Source organism: Triticum urartu, chromosome 5, assembly GCF_003073215.2.
Source record: "Triticum urartu cultivar G1812 chromosome 5, Tu2.1, whole genome shotgun sequence".
Taxonomy (NCBI): Eukaryota; Viridiplantae; Streptophyta; class Magnoliopsida; order Poales; family Poaceae; genus Triticum; species Triticum urartu.
In genome coordinates, this window is record NC_053026.1 from 615,862,201 (window position 1) to 615,879,012 (window position 16,812).

At 49.5% G+C, this 16,812-nt stretch overlaps 2 protein-coding genes and 1 non-coding gene across 3 annotated transcripts; 1 reads left to right on the forward strand and 2 right to left on the reverse strand.

Annotated features, from left to right (window-relative positions):
* The first annotated feature begins 305 nt into the window (after nt 1-305).
* Nucleotides 306-379, forward strand: TRNAN-GUU. The gene has a single exon. It is a non-coding gene; the product is annotated as a tRNA-Asn (tRNA).
* Nucleotides 380-629: 250 nt separating this feature from the next.
* On the reverse strand, nt 630-2,121 carry LOC125511279. Its single transcript, XM_048676607.1, has 2 exons — nt 1,228-2,121; nt 630-1,056 (listed from the first exon to the last, which is right to left on the reverse strand). The coding sequence occupies exons 1-2, from the start codon at nt 1,909-1,911 to the stop codon at nt 1,021-1,023; spliced, it is 720 nt and encodes a 239-aa protein (XP_048532564.1). The 5' UTR covers nt 1,912-2,121; the 3' UTR covers nt 630-1,020.
* A 151-nt stretch (nt 2,122-2,272) lies between these two features.
* Nucleotides 2,273-5,616, reverse strand: LOC125511278 (probable LRR receptor-like serine/threonine-protein kinase At1g12460). Its single transcript, XM_048676605.1, has 2 exons — nt 4,062-5,616; nt 2,273-3,978 (listed from the first exon to the last, which is right to left on the reverse strand). Exons 1-2 carry the CDS (start codon nt 5,252-5,254, stop codon nt 2,496-2,498), a joined length of 2,676 nt encoding a protein of 891 aa, XP_048532562.1. The 5' UTR covers nt 5,255-5,616; the 3' UTR covers nt 2,273-2,495.
* Nucleotides 5,617-16,812: the final 11,196 nt, after the last annotated feature.

Sequence of the window (16,812 nt, forward strand, 5' to 3'; positions counted from 1 at the left end):
GTTTGTACAATGCTAATGAGTTGGCGTTATCGAATTATCAAGACCTGGAGATGCCTTACCCTCGATGTTTTGAGGAGTTAAATTTTTTAGGGAAAGGACTATTTAGATAAATTAAAATAATGATTTTTAGGGAGTTATGAAGATTTGAGGGAGAATTTAAAATGCTTCGTGCCCGTGGCAATGGCCAGTGCAATTTTGTGTCAGCGGGTGCGGTCATGCACATGCGCCCGTGTCAAATAGTGTCCTGGCAAGGTAGCCATAGATCAATATACTATTAATACGTCTCTGGTGCTATAGTTACTAAAGCTGGAATAGCTCAGTTGGCTAGAGCGTGTGGCTGTTAACCACAAGGTCGGAGGTTCGAGCCCTCCTTCTAGCGATATTTTTGTCATGTTTTTATTATCTCCATCTTTATATTTCTTCCAAATTCCAACAGCCTTGTGTCTGGATTACCTTTTTTTATCATCATTTCCCTCATATATCCTACTAAAAATTCCCACTACAAGTTAGCATTGGGCTGCACACAGACAAGATTCCTGAATATGAACGAGAACTTGGTTATCTTCCTTTTCCTCACCATGTGCATGTGCATGTATATATACATTCTCCTTAACAAAACAGATCGAGCTAGTTGCAAAATAATCCACCACAAAATCTTTGTTGCTCCGTCTCAAACAAACAGATGCACAAATGAACAAGAAGCAGAATCTCCACATATACAAGAAGCAACAGCAACCTGATACAGAAAGAAACCCAGCGTTTGTTTATCTTGAAACAAACACCGGGAAAAGAGTACAAGATTCCTTCCTTCGGAGACACAACACAACAGTACAGCACCAGCACGCAGGCCAGCTAGTAAGTAGGCTTCTACTTCCCAGCAAGCAAGCAATCCAGCCTCGCAGAGCTTCTTCCCCGATCAATCAGATGCAGGGATCTCACTCAGACCTCACACCCACACGCACATGCGCACACGGTACAGCTCGCCCATGTGCCCGCAGCAGCCACGGAGCCGCCCACTCACTAAGAACACACAATTAAAAACTTCTTGATGAGCTCCTGGAAAGAACAGCAGAGCAACATGAGGGACAGACAAACAAATCACTGCCCATTAACAGGAGCAGTTGGGGGCACAGTGTAGTCTGTCCAATTAACTATTAACTGGTGCAGATGTACTACTAATCAAGCAAAGCTCAGTGTAAAAGTGTGAAGTGTGTACGGCATTATTACCACGGAGGAGAGCGAGGGGGAGAGGCTCTTCTTCCTGACATCGGCCGGGAACCCTTGCCCGCCGCCCAGCTTGCGGCTCAGCATCATGAGCTCCTCCAGCGTGAAGGCGCTCCTCAGAGGGCTCTGCCGGTTGGTGGTCAGCTCATGGTCATCATCGTTGGCCACCTCCCAGCTCCGCTCCGACGGCGCCCGGGGGAACTGGGACTCCCGGGCAGAGGTGTTCCCGCTCGAGTTGCTGTAGTCCTCCGACTCTGAGAACGAGTACCAGGCGCCATGGCGGCTCGACCCGTCCGCATAATCCGCGGCGCCGGTGGACGCCTTGCTGTCGTCGGGAAACCCGAACGCTTCCAGGTCGAACCCCAGCGTGTACTCCTCATCATCTTCGGCCACAAAAGGGTTCAGTGAGTAAGGAGATACCGAAAAGCCGGCATGACGATCGGACGGTGCATGGAAGCGTGACATGTCTTGTAGGGGCTTCCCAGGCTTCTCTTCCCACTGGAATGGCACGCTGACAACAAGCTTGGCCGGGGATGGACATGAGAAGACTGTGGGTGATGGCTTGGTGGAGATCGCCCAGTCCCTCTTCGGCGCGCCGGGCTTCACCTCCCACAGAAATGGCACCGAAATCTGCTGCTTGGCGCGCTCCCTCGGGTTGAATTCAGGCAGCTCGAACTCCTCGGCCATTTGGAATGTATTGGTGGGTTGGGGATGAAATCTGGACTGCTGCAAATCTTGTATTTAGTGCTGGGATATGTAGGGAAGGATATTGTGGGTTAGATGAGCTGCCCCTGCTTCAAAAATGTTAGTTCAACTGTTCCCTTTGCTGAACCTGCAGCTACAAGCTTGATAAAAGTTGATACACCATTGGACAATAACAACTCCTCTTTGGATCCCACAAATAAAAGGAGTAGGTCTGACCATGAAGATAAAAGGTTCCCATTTCCCAATCAGAGCGGTCGCTCTTGCATTGGCATTTTGCATGCATGCATAGATAAAAGGAGGATATCTACTTGGTACAAAATTAGTAAGAGGAGATCCTGAGGAATTAGTGATTCGACCAAAATAGCCATTTATTCAGCAAACAGATCTAAAAAAAAGTATAGATAATGAGCAGACAAATCTAAACACATTTACAAAAGGACTGGGGCCACAATAATAATAATAAAGAATTAAAGAAGAAATGTGATCTTCATCTGTTAAAAAAAATCAGAAAACCCTTTTCCTGTTTTAACATCCTATTCTGCTACTATGTTCCAGATAGCAGAACATCAAGAATTAGTCCTAACAGATTCCAAGAACTGCACCACCTCCGCCATGCTTGGTCGGCTTGATGGTGTGTTGGAAGTGCATACCAGGCCTAGTTTGAGCACTTGGACCAACTCGGCTTCAATGAATCCCCTCAGGCTCCGATCGAAGCAGTCCGATTTAGCACCATCCTCCAGTGTCTCTCTGACATAGTCGCGCAAAATCACATGTATAGCAACCCCAGGGCTCTCCACTGGCTTCCGCCCTGTCACAATCTCAAGCAACACCACCCCAAAGCTAAATACATCGCTCTTATCACTGTATCTCAAGCTCGGGGATGCTAGCTCCGGGGCAATGTACCCGATGGCAGCATAAGATCTGCTCACTTCAAAGCTACCTAGAATAGGCAACAGCTTTCTAAATCCATAGTCAGACAGCTTGGCTTCATATTCTTCATCTATCATTATGTTTGAAGACTTGATGTTGAGATGCAAGACTTGTGGTCGGCAGTCATGGTGAAGATATGCGAGTGCACGCGCCGTTCCAAGTGCAATCTTAAACCTCCGATCCCAGGAGAGCTCACCTCCGCTGCTACTTCTGGAAAACGCGCGACGACGGTTCCCATGGAGGTGGTCATACAAGCTCCCTTTGGTCACAAACTCCGACAGGATCAATTGCATCGAGGACGACCAGTAGTAACCCTGGAATGTGACCAGATTGGGGTGGTTGAGGTTACCAAGCTGCCCCATCTCATGCTCAAACTCATCCTGGTTTGTCAAACTTCCGAGTGCCTCCAGTTTCTTCACGGCAATGGACAACCCATTCTCAAAGGTGGCCTTGTACACCGTGCCAACTGACCCTCCACCAACAAGGCAGTCTTTGTCAACCAGTGCCTTGGTTCCTTCCTCCCAATCTTCATACCTTGAAGGCAGGCTCTTGGTGAAGAGCACCAACTTTCCAATGATGGCAGTTTGGCCTGGAGATCCGACGGATATGCTCTCGGAGACCAGCACCTCTTCGTCCTCCTTCCCTTCCTGCTCCTCCTTACTCCTCATTGTATAGGCCCTAATGTTCATAGCACAGACAATGCAGACCCCAATAAGTATGAGCGCTGCAGCGACAATGACGATTATGATAGCGACTGACAATCGTCTTGCTCGCTGTCCACCACACAGATTGTTCAATGGTGATCCACATAGTAATGGGTTTCCCATGAAGGCTGTGCTGCCGAAATTCTGCAAGACTGGAGCAGAAGGTATGATGCCGGAGAGACCGTTGAAGGACACGTTGAAATGTGTCAGCTTAGAGAGGTTCCCAAGTTCTGAGGGGATTGGCCCAGTCAGTCTATTCTCTGAGAGGTCTAGCAGATCAAGGTTGGTGAGCTGAGCAAGCGACACCGGAATGCCCCCGTCGAGTTGGTTCTTGTGAAGATCGAGCATCCTGAGGTAAGTCAGGTTGTTGAGGGTGTCCGGGATCACTCCCTGCAATTTGTTGCCAGACAAATTCCTGCAATGATTCAGTTCAGTTAGTCATCATGCATCAAAGCATTGGACGAATTGGATGAAATTGAGTACTGAACGAACACTCACAGCTCAAGCAGGAACTGGCATTTGCTCAGGGACACCGGGATGTCTCCGGTGAGCATAAGGCCGGCAAGGTCGAGTGTGACAAGCATCTCAATTCCTCCAAGCTCGGCGGGAATTGAACCGGTAATGCCTGTGTTGCCGGCGAGCCTGAGCTCGGAAAGCGACCGCAATGTCCCGATCACTGGTGGTATGTCTCCGGCAAGAGCATTCGCCCCCAAATCCAGCACCCTCAGGTTGCGGCAATTCACCACGCTCTCCGGAACCGGGCCGGCGAGCCGGTTCCCCGACGCGTCGAAGTATAAAAACTTGCTGCCGCAGGTGGCAATGTTGGGGATTTCGCCGTCGAAGGCGTTGGAGGAGACGTTGAAGTAGGTGATGTTGGCGAGGCCCAGGAGGCCGAACGGCGCGGCGCCCGAGAAGCGGTTGCTCCCGACGTCGAACAGGTCGATGCTGCGGCAGGCGTCGAGCTTGCCGGCGATGCCGCCGGAGAGCTCGTTGCTTCGGACGGAGATGTAGTTCATCTCCGGCGGCGCGCAGAGCTGGTCGGGGAGCTCGCCGGAGAGGCGGTTGTAGGAGAGGTCGAAGCCGGCGAGGCGGGAGCAGTTGGCGATGCCGGGCGGGACGGCGCCCCGGAGCGCGTTGTGCGCGAGCGAGACGTAGCGGAGGCGGGGGCAGGGGTCGAAGAGCCCCGGCGGGATCTCGCCGGAGAAGGCGTTGTAGGAGAGGTCGAGCAGGCGGAGCCAGGGGAAGGCGCCGAGGAAGGGCGGGATCTCGCCCGACAGCGCGTTGCGGCTGAGGTTGAGCTTGTGGAGCGTGGGCGCCAGGGAGGCGTAGCCCGGCGGGATCCCGCCGGAGAGCGCGTTCCCGAAGAGCGAGACGGACTCGAGCGCGGGGAGGCGCGCCAGCGACGGCGCGAGGGTGCCCGCCAGGCCGGCGCCGTGGAGGCGCAGCCGCTGCACGGCGCCCGTGGCCGGGTCGCAGGAGACCCCCGCGAAGTCCGCGCACGGGTCGCCCGAGGGCTTCCAGGACGCGAGCGCGCCGTCCGGGTCCGCGGTGATGGCGGACTTGAAGTCCAGCAGGATCCGCCGCTCCGCCGGCGTCGCCGCCTCCACCAGCGCCCGCGGCGCGGCCCAATGCAGCAGCACTGCCAGAGCCAGCAGCGCCAGCGGCGCGAGGGATCGGCGGGCGGGGGTCATCGCGAGAGCAACGGCGGCGGCACGGCGCGCATTAGCTCCTCCTCCGGGGTCCGGGCGAGGATCGGCTCCGGTGGACAGTGGGAGTGATGAGGTCTAAGTATAGTCCAAAGAAAGAAAGGGAGGGGGTTAACCGGTGAGTAGGTGGCGGTGGGTGGCGCGCGTTAATGTGCGGGTGCCACGGCGAACCAACTGCCACTTCCCCAGTACTTGCGCGCCGGCCGGGCGATGGCCTGACGCTTGACGTCGGTCCGGTCGGGTTGGTCCGGTGCGCAGCACAGCGCCGGGACGGGGTACGCGGGGGTTTACCTGGGAAAATGCTGAAATCTAGGCGGAAAAACTGCTTTCTTTCCGGGGCGAGGGAGGGGTCAAACCTCCAAGCCTAGGGTGAGGGGAGGTGAGATGATGATGGGGGAGATCGGGTTGGGAAAAGGGCGGCGAGGCGTGGTGCGCGTGTGGCCCAGACGAGGATTGTTTTTTTTTTTTTTGAAAGGCAGACGAGGATTGTTCATCCAGGCGCGTCGCGACTGCAAAGGCAAAGCGCAGGTTTGGGTGGGGAACCGGGTGGATCGCTGGCCGCGCATGGGCGGCAGGGCATAGCAGCAGATAGGAGGTGGGTGGGTGTGGGGGAATCTCCTCCTCCGGCTCGCTGGCGATCGGCGGCACGCGGGCTCCGTCGCTGTCCGGACCGCTGTTCCCCACTCTTTTTTGCTCCTTCGTTTCGTTGGAGCGGAGCGCAGCACGGCGGCCGCGACGTTGCTCCGTCCATCGTTAAGCATGCAGCAGCAGGCGTGGGTACGGTACATTACATTGCATTGCGTACGCCACGACACGCGTGTACGTGCTGGTACACATGCCTCGGTATGACGATGATTAGGTGGTGGTTGCGTGCGCCCGTCGTGCCAGTACCACGCACGTACCGGCATGTACGCCGATCCAGCAATTATCAAGAGTGTGTAATGTATAAGTGCCCACACCGATCGGTAACCTTGTTGGTCCAGTCTCCAGTGGCTGTTTATTATGCACGGCGCGCGCGGTGGCCGGATAGTTTAACCGGCAGGGAGGGAGGCAGCCGGAGTGGTGGCGTGGACCAGAGGCGGCGCGCTTTTCGTTGGAAGCCGCGTGCCTTTCTGTCGGCAATGATTCCGTTACAAACCCCAGAGCCAGAGAGAACGGTAATCATCCTCACAAATCATGGGCGCCACTGACTGCCACACTTGCAGCTCGGCTCAACTCGGCTCAGGGTTTGATTAAAAAGAAGAGACATTATGGTATGCTAACGTCTCTGTCGAGAGCTTCCTTTCTCTTTCTCTGCCGAGCTTGATGCGTCTCTTGACAATTGGCATGCATGCCATGCCATTCCATCAAACGGCCTGAATCGACCACGATATCTGCTCCAGAAAACTACAACTACTAGTAGGAGTACATATCACTGTTAATTCCCTTTCGCGCTTCCTTTTCTAATGTCAGCTTCAGGAAATGAAAAACAAGTGGCCCAGCGTATTTTCACAATCTGCCCTCATTCTATCTATCTCCCGCTCCCAGCGACCACGGTCGTAGCCCCCCGCATCCGTCAAAGAGTTTTTTGTGCATACAAGTTAGATATGTCAAAAGCATATGATAGAGTTTATTGGGAAGACTTGAAGCAAATGATGCAAAAGTTGGGTTTCTCTCATCGTTGGGTGGACTGCATAATGGCGTGTGCCACATCGATGAGGTATTCAGTTAAATTAAATGGAACCCTCTTCGATTTGTTTGCACCCGTCGCGAGGGCTACGGCAAGGTGACCCACTATCACCGTTCTTATTCTTATTTGTTGTTGCCGGTCTATCTTCCATCTTGAAACATGAGGTTAATGTTCGAAATATCATTCCCATCAAAATTTGTCGTAGAGCACCTGGGATCTCACATTTGCTATTTGCGGATGATACATTGTTATTTTTCTGAAGCTACCCATGATCAAGCAGTAAAGGTAAAGGGGGTGTTCGACTTATATGGAAGTGCCACGGGACAAAGTCTGAATTTTAACAAATGTTCAATTATGTTTGGCCAAGAATGCCTGATCGCCAACTAGGAGGATGTTAGGGCTGTGTTAAATGTCACTATGCCAGCGTTTGAAGAGAAATACTTGGGCTCCATACTCCAGAAGGGTGTATGACTAAGGGGTGCTTCCAAAATTTGCAAGCAAGTCTCACGAAGAGGTTAATCCAATAAGGAGATGGGTGGCTTGCACAACCTGGCAGAGAGGTTTTAATTAAGTCAGTGGCCCAAGTTGTACCCAACTTACATTATGGGTGTTTATAAGCTTCTTTTTTCTGTTTGTGATGACCTAACGAGAATGGTTAGGAACTTTTATTGGGGGTCTAAAAGAGGGCGGGGGAAAGTACATTGGAAGGCATGGGATATTTGCTTCAAACCAAATGCAAAGGCGGACTTGGTTTTCGTGATTATAGGCTCTTCAACCAAGCACTCCTAGGGCACCAAGCATGGAGACTTATTGATAGGTCGAATAGCCTTTGCGTCCGGTTGCTTAAATCCAGGTATTACCCCGAAGGCAAACTTGAAGATAAAGTTTTTCGGGCAATGCCTCATCTTCGTGTCAAGCAATCACTTATGTCTTCGGTTGCTCAAGAAAGGCCTCGTGTGGAGGGTTGGTATTGGATCAAGTATAAGGGTATGGAGGGATAACTAGATTCCGAGTTCAAGACCACATTCTTTTAAACCAATATCTCCTCAACGACATTATCGTATTCGCTTTGTTTCTGAGGTCCTAAATGACAATGGGTCATGGAACATGGATCTACTGGCCAACTATTTTCTGCCTTGCGATGTGAGTGAGATTCTGAAAATTAGAGCATCTCCAAGGCATGATGCGGATACTTTGGCTTGGGGGGCGGGCAAACTTGGTCTTTTTTTGTAAAAAGTGCATATGATTTCGCTTTCGAAGAAGCAAATAGAGCCATTGACACGGCCTCAAGTTTAGCTCCAGATGGCCGAAGGGTGCTGTGGAAGAACATTTGGTCTGCTGAAGTGCCACCTACAATTCGAACTTTTGCATGGCGTGTTGTTTCGGACTCCCTACCAACCTGGAAAAATAAACACAAGAGAACACTTGAGACTACTAGTATGTGCCCTGTGTGTGGTTTAGAACCTGAGGATAACTTCCACCCATCTTGTAGATGCCCAAGAGCTCGTGAATACTGGAAATACATGACAGATGTTTGGCATCTTCCGACTGTCGATCAGGTTATGAATGCTGGGAAGGAATGGTTATTCCAAGTGTTGGATCCCCTACATGAGATTGAAAGAAGCAGGCTGCTCATGACTTTATGGTATTGTTGGTTCATTTGGAATGTGAGTTCATCTAAAAAAGCCACCTCCGCTTGAAGTGTCCAAGAAATTTCCCGTCAGCTATCTAGAGTCCTTAATAGTAATCAAGGTGAATCCAATATTGACCCCTTGGAAGGAAAATCTGTCATTTATTACGACCATATGCTTTACAAGGAACCGCTTCAGAGCGTGAGTCCACCGGGTTGCTCCGTCGGCTGGATGGGTCAAACTGAACGCAGATGGATCTTTTGCTGATAACAGGGCAGGAGCATGTATGGTACTTCGGGACTCCAATGGTAGTATCATATTTTCTGCTTGCAGGAATTTATTCTCGTGCCGTGAAGCGTTGGAGGCAGAGTTGAGTGCCTATATGGAAGGATTGTCCTTGGCAATCTAGCGGAGGGATCTCTTGGATTATGATTGAGATGGACTCTTCAGTTATAGTTAAGATGATCCAAGGATGAGACCAAGATAGATCCATTTATGCTTCTTTAGTTAAAGATATTGGATATCACTTGTCCCTTCATGAAAATTGTATTACTCATGTTAGCCGCTTATAAAATAAGGTTAGTGATAGCCTAACAAAATTTGCTCGAACTGAGGGTATAACTATGACTTGGATTGGTTCTGGCCCCTCTGTAGTAGTTGAACTAGCCTCTACTGATTGTAATCTTGGTGGTTGAGTAATACAAATTTTCATTCACAAAAAAACTATACTAATAAATCCACAACATATGTGAAGGAAATATGCCCTAGAGGCAATAATAAAGTTGTTATTTTATATTTCCTTATATCATGATAAATGTTTATTATTCATGCTAGAATTGTATTAACCGGAAACTTGATACATGTGTGAATAAATAGACAAAATAAAGTGTTCCTAGTATGCCTCTACTTGACTAGCTCGTTAATCAAAGATGGTTAAAGTTTCCTAACCATAGACATGTGTTGTCATTTGATGAACGTGATCACATCATTAGGAGAATGATGTGATGGACAAGACCAATCCATTAGCTTAGCATAATGATCATTAAGTTTTATTGCTATTGCTTTCTTCATGACTTATACATATTCCTTTGACTATGGGATTATGCAACTCCCGAATACCAGAGGAAACACCTTGTGTGCTATTAAACGTCACAACGTAACTGAGTGATTATAAAGATGCTCTACATGTGTCTCCAAAGGTGTTTGTTGGGTTGGCATAGATCGAGATTAGGATTTGTCACTCCGAGTATCGGAGAGGTATCTCTGGCCCTCTCGGTAATGCACATCACTATAAGCCTTGCAAGCAATGTGACTAATGAGTTAGTTTTGGGATGATGCATTACGGAACGAGTAAAGAGACTTGCCGGTAACGAGATTGAACTAGGTATGAGGATACCGACGATCGAATCTCGGACAAGTAACATACCGATGACAAAGGGAATGACGTATGTTGTTATGCGGTTTGACCGATAAAGATCTTCATAGAATATGTAGGAACCAATATGACCATCCAGGTTTTGTTGTTGGTTATTGACCGGAGATGTGTCCCGGTCATGTCTACATAGTTCTCGAACCCGAAGAGTCCGCACGCTTAACGTTCGATGACGATTTGTATTATGAGTTATGTGTTTTGGTGACCGAAGTTTGTTCGGAGTCCTAGATGAGATCACAGACATGACGAGGAGTCTCGAAATGGCCTATAGGTAAATATTCATATATTGGAAGGTTGTTTTTGGACATCGAAATGGTTTCGAGTGATTCGGGTATTTTACCGGAGTACCGAGGGGTTACCGGAACCCCCCGGGAAAGTGTTGGGCCAACATGGGCCTAAGGGAGTGAGAGGGAAGCCCACGGGGGGTGGTCGCGCGCCTCCCTCCTAGGGAGTCCGAATAGGACAAGGAGGAGGGGGTGGCACCCCTCTTCCCTTTCCCTCTCCCTCTCCTTCCTATTCCCTTCGGTGGAGAAAGGAAAAGGGGGGGCGAATCCTACTTGGACTAGGATTCCAAGTAGGACTCCCCCCATGGCGTGCCCCTCCTGGCCGCCGGCCTCTCCCCCCTCCTTTATATACGTGGGCAAGGCACTAGTAGAAAAAGGGGCTTTCGTTCGGGCCCGGCCAGCCCATTAGTCCCGGTTCTGCCACGAACCGGGACCAATGGATGCATTCGTCCCGGTTCATGAGCCCAGGGGCCGGCCGCGGCCTCGTGGGCATTGGTCCCGATTCGTCTGGGCCCATTTGTCCCGGTTCTTGGCACGAACCAGGACCAATGTGAAGGAAATATGCCCTAGAGGCAATAATAAAGTTATTATTTATTTCCTTATATCATGATAAATGTTTATTATTCATGCTAGAATTGTATTAACCGGAAACATAATATATGTGTGAATACATAGACAAACAGAGTGTCACTAGTATGCCTCTACTTGACTAGCTCGTTAATCAAAGATGGTTATGTTTCCTAACCATGGACAAAGAGTTGTTATTTGATTAACGGGATCACATCATTAGATGAATGATCTGATTGACATGACCCATTCCATTAGCTTAGCACCCGATCGTTTAGTATGTTGCTATTGCTTTCTTCATGACTTATACATGTTCCTATGACTATGAGATTATGCAACTCCCGTTTGCCGGAGGAACACTTTGTGTGCTACCAAACGTCACAACGTAACTAGGTGATTATAAAGGTGCTCTACAGGTGTCTCCAAAGGTACATGTTGGGTTGGCGTATTTCGAGATTAGGATTTGTCACTCCGATTGTCGGGGAGGTATCTCTGGGCCCTCTCGGTAATGCACATCACATAAGCCTTGCAAGCATTGCAACTAATGAGTTAGTTGTGAGATGATGTATTACGGAACGAGTAAAGAGACTTGCCGGTAACGAGATTGAACTAGGTATTGAGATACCGACGATCGAATCTCGGGCAAGTAACATACCGATGACAAAGGGAACAACGTATGTTGTTATGCGGTCTGACCGATAAAAGATCTTCGTAGAATATGTAGGAGCCAATATGAGCATCCAGGTTCCGCTATTGGTTATTGACTGGAGACGTGTCTCGGTCATGTCTACATTGTTCTCGAACCCGTAGGGTCCGCACGCTTAAGGTTTCGATGACAGTTATATTATGAGTTTATGCATTTTGATGTACCGAAGTTTGTTCGGAGTCCCGGATGTGATCACGGACACGACGAGGAGTCTCGAAATGGTCGAGACATAAAGATTGATATATTGGAAGCCTATATTTGGATATCGGAAGTGTTTCGGGTGAAATCGGGATTTTACCGGAGTACCGGGAGGTTATCGGAACCCCCCGGGAGGTATATGGGCCTTAGTGGGCTTTAGTGGAAGAGAGGAGAGGTGGCCAGGGCTGGGCCGCGTGCCCCTCCCCCCTAGTCCGAATAGGACAAGGAGAGGGGGGCGGCGCCCCCCTTCCTTCTCTCTCTCCTCTTTCCCCCTCCCGAATCCTATTCCAACTAGGAAAGGGGGAATCCTACTCCCGGTGGGAGTAGGACTCCTCCTGGCGCGCCCTTCTCCTGGCCGGCCGCACCCCCCCCTTGATCCTTTATATACGGGGGCAGGGGGCACCCCTAGACACACAAGTTGATCCACGTGATCATATTCTTAGCCGTGTGTGGTGCCCCCTTCCACCATAGTCCTCGATAATATTGTAGCGGTGCTTAGGCGAAGCCCTGCAACGGTAGTACATCAAGATCGTCACCACGCCGTCGTGCTGACGGAACTCTTCCCTGACACTTTGCTGGATCGAAGTCCGGGGATCGTCATCGAGCTGAACGTGTGCTAGAACTCGGAGGTGCCGTAGTTTCGGTGCTTGATCGGTCGGGCCGTGAAGACATACGACTACATCAACCGCGTTGTGCTAACGCTTCCGCTGTCGGTCTACAAGGGTACGTAGATCACACTCTCCCCTCTCGTTGCTATGCATCATCATGATCTTGCGTGTGCGTAGGAATTTTTTTTGAAATTACTACGTTCCCCAACACAATGGGCCTCGCTCCTGGCCCACAAACATTGGTCCCGGTTCTTGGCTCGAACCGGGACAGAAGGCTGGGCTTTAGTCCCAGTTCCAGCCACGAACCGGGACAAATGAGTTGCCTATATATACCCCGTCGCCGCAGCAGAGCACTCCACAGTGCTCTGTTTTTTCTGGCCGGCGAGGAGAGGGCATTTGGGTGCTCTAGCTCACCTCCTATGCACATGAGGTGTTCGATGAAATGCCCGAGCCATGCTATGAAAGAACATGCGGTGTCCCCATGTTTGGTTTTGGTAATTGATGACAATCTCTATGGACTAATGGTTGCCTTGAGTTATATTTGAAGGTTTTGTCCATAGGCTTTTCTTGGAGTACATGTGTTGGTTTCAAGGAGAGTTTGTGTCGACCAAGGTGCTATTCAAGGAATTACCTAAAGATTGGTCTTGTGAGAGGTTGATCAAGACTAAGTTAAAGAGTGAATCAAGATGATCAACCCACAAAGCGTAGAAGATGTACCGAGAGGGATCAAGTGATCCCATGGTATGGTAAGCATTGTCAATTACGCTTTGTGTACTAACCCATGGTCTTCGTGAGGGTTCTTTGTGGGGTTAGGTTGCGGTGTGCAAGTTCAAGTGGAGCACCATGAAGAGATCAAATGCTTGAAGCTTGTTGTCCTTTGTGGTGACAATGGACCTGTGAAGATGTGCGGAAGAAAGGCTCACCCATAGTGGAGTATGGGGGAGCAATCAACTAGTCTTCATCGAGCCAACACAATCAAGAAAGGTGGTCCAACTTGAGGGAGTCAAGATCGTCATCATCTAGCTCAAGTGGACCATGTGCAAGGCAAAGGTTTTCCCTTGATAGGTTTTCTATTTTACCGGTCTCATGATGGTAGTTGGGAGACCGGGTTATAGGATCGATTGCCATACTATCAAGGGGGGCTCTCAATGAGTAGCTTGATCGTATCGTTCGTTGAGAGCTCAAACCATTGCATCCTTGCATCATCTTTCTTGGTTCTTGTTTGGTTCTCTTTGTGAGTCTTAGAGCTTACGGTCATCTTGTTGACAAGCTTGAGTTCATCGAAAACGGAGTTCGCTTGCATCTTCTATGATGTTTTCGATGTTGGAGGTTTTGCCGGTTCTTCTCGATTGGAGGTTTCACTCCTATTTTTGTTAGGCATACCTCCCCTTCCTCTTCTTACTATAACCAGTCGCTGTTTTGATGCTACTCGTCGTCTTGTTTCCAACAAGCTTGAGTTTGCTCAATTCGGAGCTCATATGCAGAAGTTATGGCAGTTCTTGTTTTCTTGAGTGTGGTTTTTGTTGTTGGAAATATGCCCTAGAGGCAATAATAAAATGATTATTATATTTCCTTGTTCATGATAATTGTCTATTATTCATGCTATAATTGTATTATCCGGAAATCGTAATACATGTGTGAATACATAGACCACAATGTGTCCCTAGTGGGCCTCTAGTTGACTAGCTCGTTGATCAACAGATAGTCATGGTTTCCTGGCTATGGACATGGGGATGTCATTGATAACGGGATCACATCATTAGGAGAATGATGTGATGGACAAGACCCAAACCTAAGCATAGCACAAAGATCGTGTAGTTCGTTTGCTGTAGCTTTTCCGGATGTCAAGTATCATTTCCTTAGACCATGAGATTGTGCAACTCCCGGATACCGTAGGAGTGCCTTGGGTGTGCCAAACGTCACAACGTAACTGGGTGACTATAAAGGTACATTACAGGTATCTCCGAAAGTGTCTGTTGGGTTGGCACGAATCGAGACTGGGATTTGTCACTCCGTATGACGGAGAGGTATCTCTGGGCCCACTCGGTAATGCATCATCATAATGAGCTCAATGTGATCAAGTGGTTGATCACGGGGTCATGCATTACGGTACGAGTAAAGTGACTTGCCGGTAACGAGACTGAACAAGGTATTGGGATACCGACGATCGAGTCTCGGGCAAGTAACGTACCGATTGACAAAGGGAATTGAGTACGGGATTGATTAGGTCCTCGACATCGTGGTTCATCCGATGAGATCATCGAGGAGCATGTGGGAGCCAACATGGGTATCCAGATCCCGCTGTTGGTTATTGACCAGAGAGTCGTCTCGGTCATGTCTGCTTGTCTCCCGAACCCGTAGGGTCTACACACTTAAGGTTCGGTGACGCTAGGGTTGTACAGATATGAGTATGTAGTAATCCGAAAGTTGTTCGGAGTCCCAGATGAGATCCTGGACGTCACGAGGAGTTCCGGAATTGTTCGGAGGTGAAGAATTATATATAGGAAGTGTAGTTTCGGCCATCGGGAAAGTTTCGGGGTCACCGGTATTGTACCGGGACCACCGGATGGGTCCCGGGGGTCCACCGGGTGGGGCCACCCATCCCGGAGGGCCCCATGGGCTGAAGTGGGGAGGGGAACCAGCCCATAGTGGGCTGGTGCGCCCCCCCCTTGGGCCCCCCATGCGCCTAGGGTTGGGAACCCTAGGGGAGGGGGCGCCTCCACTTGCCTTGGGGGGTACTCCACCCCTTGGCCGCCGCCCCCCCTAGGAGACCCCATCTCCTAGGGCCGACGCACCCCCCTAGGGGGCCTATATAAAGGGGGGGAGGGCAACCACACCTCAAGCCTTGGCGCCTCCCTCTCCCCTGCTACACCTCTCCCTCTCGCAGAAGCTCGGCGAAGCCCTGCTGCGATCACTGCTGCATCCACCACCACGCCGTCGTGCTGCTGGATCTTCATCAACCTCTCCTTCCCCCTTGCTGGATCAAGAAGGAGGAGACGCCATCCTCTCCGTACGTGTGTTGAACGCGGAGGTGCCGTCCGTTCGGCACTTGGTCATCGGTGATTTGGATCACGGCGAGTACGACTCCATCATCCCCGTTCTCTTGAACGCTTCCGCTCGCGATCTACAAGGGTATGTAGATGCACTCTCCTCTCATTTCTAGTTGACTCCATAGATTGATCTTGGTGAAACGTAGGAATTTTTTTTGTTTTCTGCTACGATCTCCAACAGTGGCATCATGAGCTAGGTCTATGCGTAGTTACTATGCACGAGTAGAACACAAAGTGGTTGTGGGCGTCGATATTGTCAATTTGCTTGCCGTTACTAGTATTATCTTGATTCGGCAGCATCATGGGATGAAGCGGCCCGGACCAACCTTACACGTACGCTTACGTGAGACCGGTTCCACCGATGGACATGCACTAGTTGCATAAGGTGGCTGGCGGGTGTCTGTCTCTCCCACTTTAGTCGGATCGGATTCGATGAACAGGGTCCTTATGAAGGGTAAATAGAAATTGGCAATTCACGTTGTGGTTTTGGCGTAGGTAAGAAACGTTCTTGCTAGAAACCTATAGCAGCCACGTAAAAACTTGCAACAACAATTAGAGGATGTCTAACTTGTTTTTGCAGCAAGTGTTTTGTGATGTGATATGGCCAAAAGTTGTGATGAATGATGAATGATATATGTGATGTATGAGATTGATCATGTTCTTCTAATAGGGATCACGACTTGCATGTCGATGAGTATGACAACCGGCAGGAGTCATAGGAGTTGTCTTTATTTATTTATGACCTGCGTGTCAACATAAACGTCATGTAATTACTTTACTTTATTGCTAAAGCGTTAGCCATAGTAGTAGAAGTAATAGTTGGCGAGCAACTTCATGGAGACACGATGATGGAGATCATGATGATGGAGATCATGGTGTCATGCCGGTGACAAGATGATCATGGAGCCCCAAGATGGAGATCAAAGGAGCTATATGATATTGGCCATATCATGTCACTATTATTTGATTGCATGTGATGTTTATCATGTTTTTGCATCTTGTTTACTTAGAACGACGGTAGTAAATAAGATGATCCCTCATAATAACTTCAAGAAAGTGTTCCCCCTAACTGTGCGCCGTTGCGACAGTTCGTTGTTTCGAAGCACCACATGATGATCGGGTGTGATAGATTCCAACGTTCACATACAACGGGTGTAAGACAGATTTACACACGCAATACACTTAGGTTGACTTGACGAGCCTAGCATGTATAGACATGGCCTCGGAACACAGAAGACCGAAAGGTCGAGCATGAGTCGTATAGAAGATACGATCAACATGAAGATGTTCACCGATGTTGACTAGTCCGTCTCACGTGATGATCGGACACGGCCTAGTCAACTCGGATCATGTTATACTTAGATGACTGGAGGGATGTCTATCTAAGTGGGAGTTCAT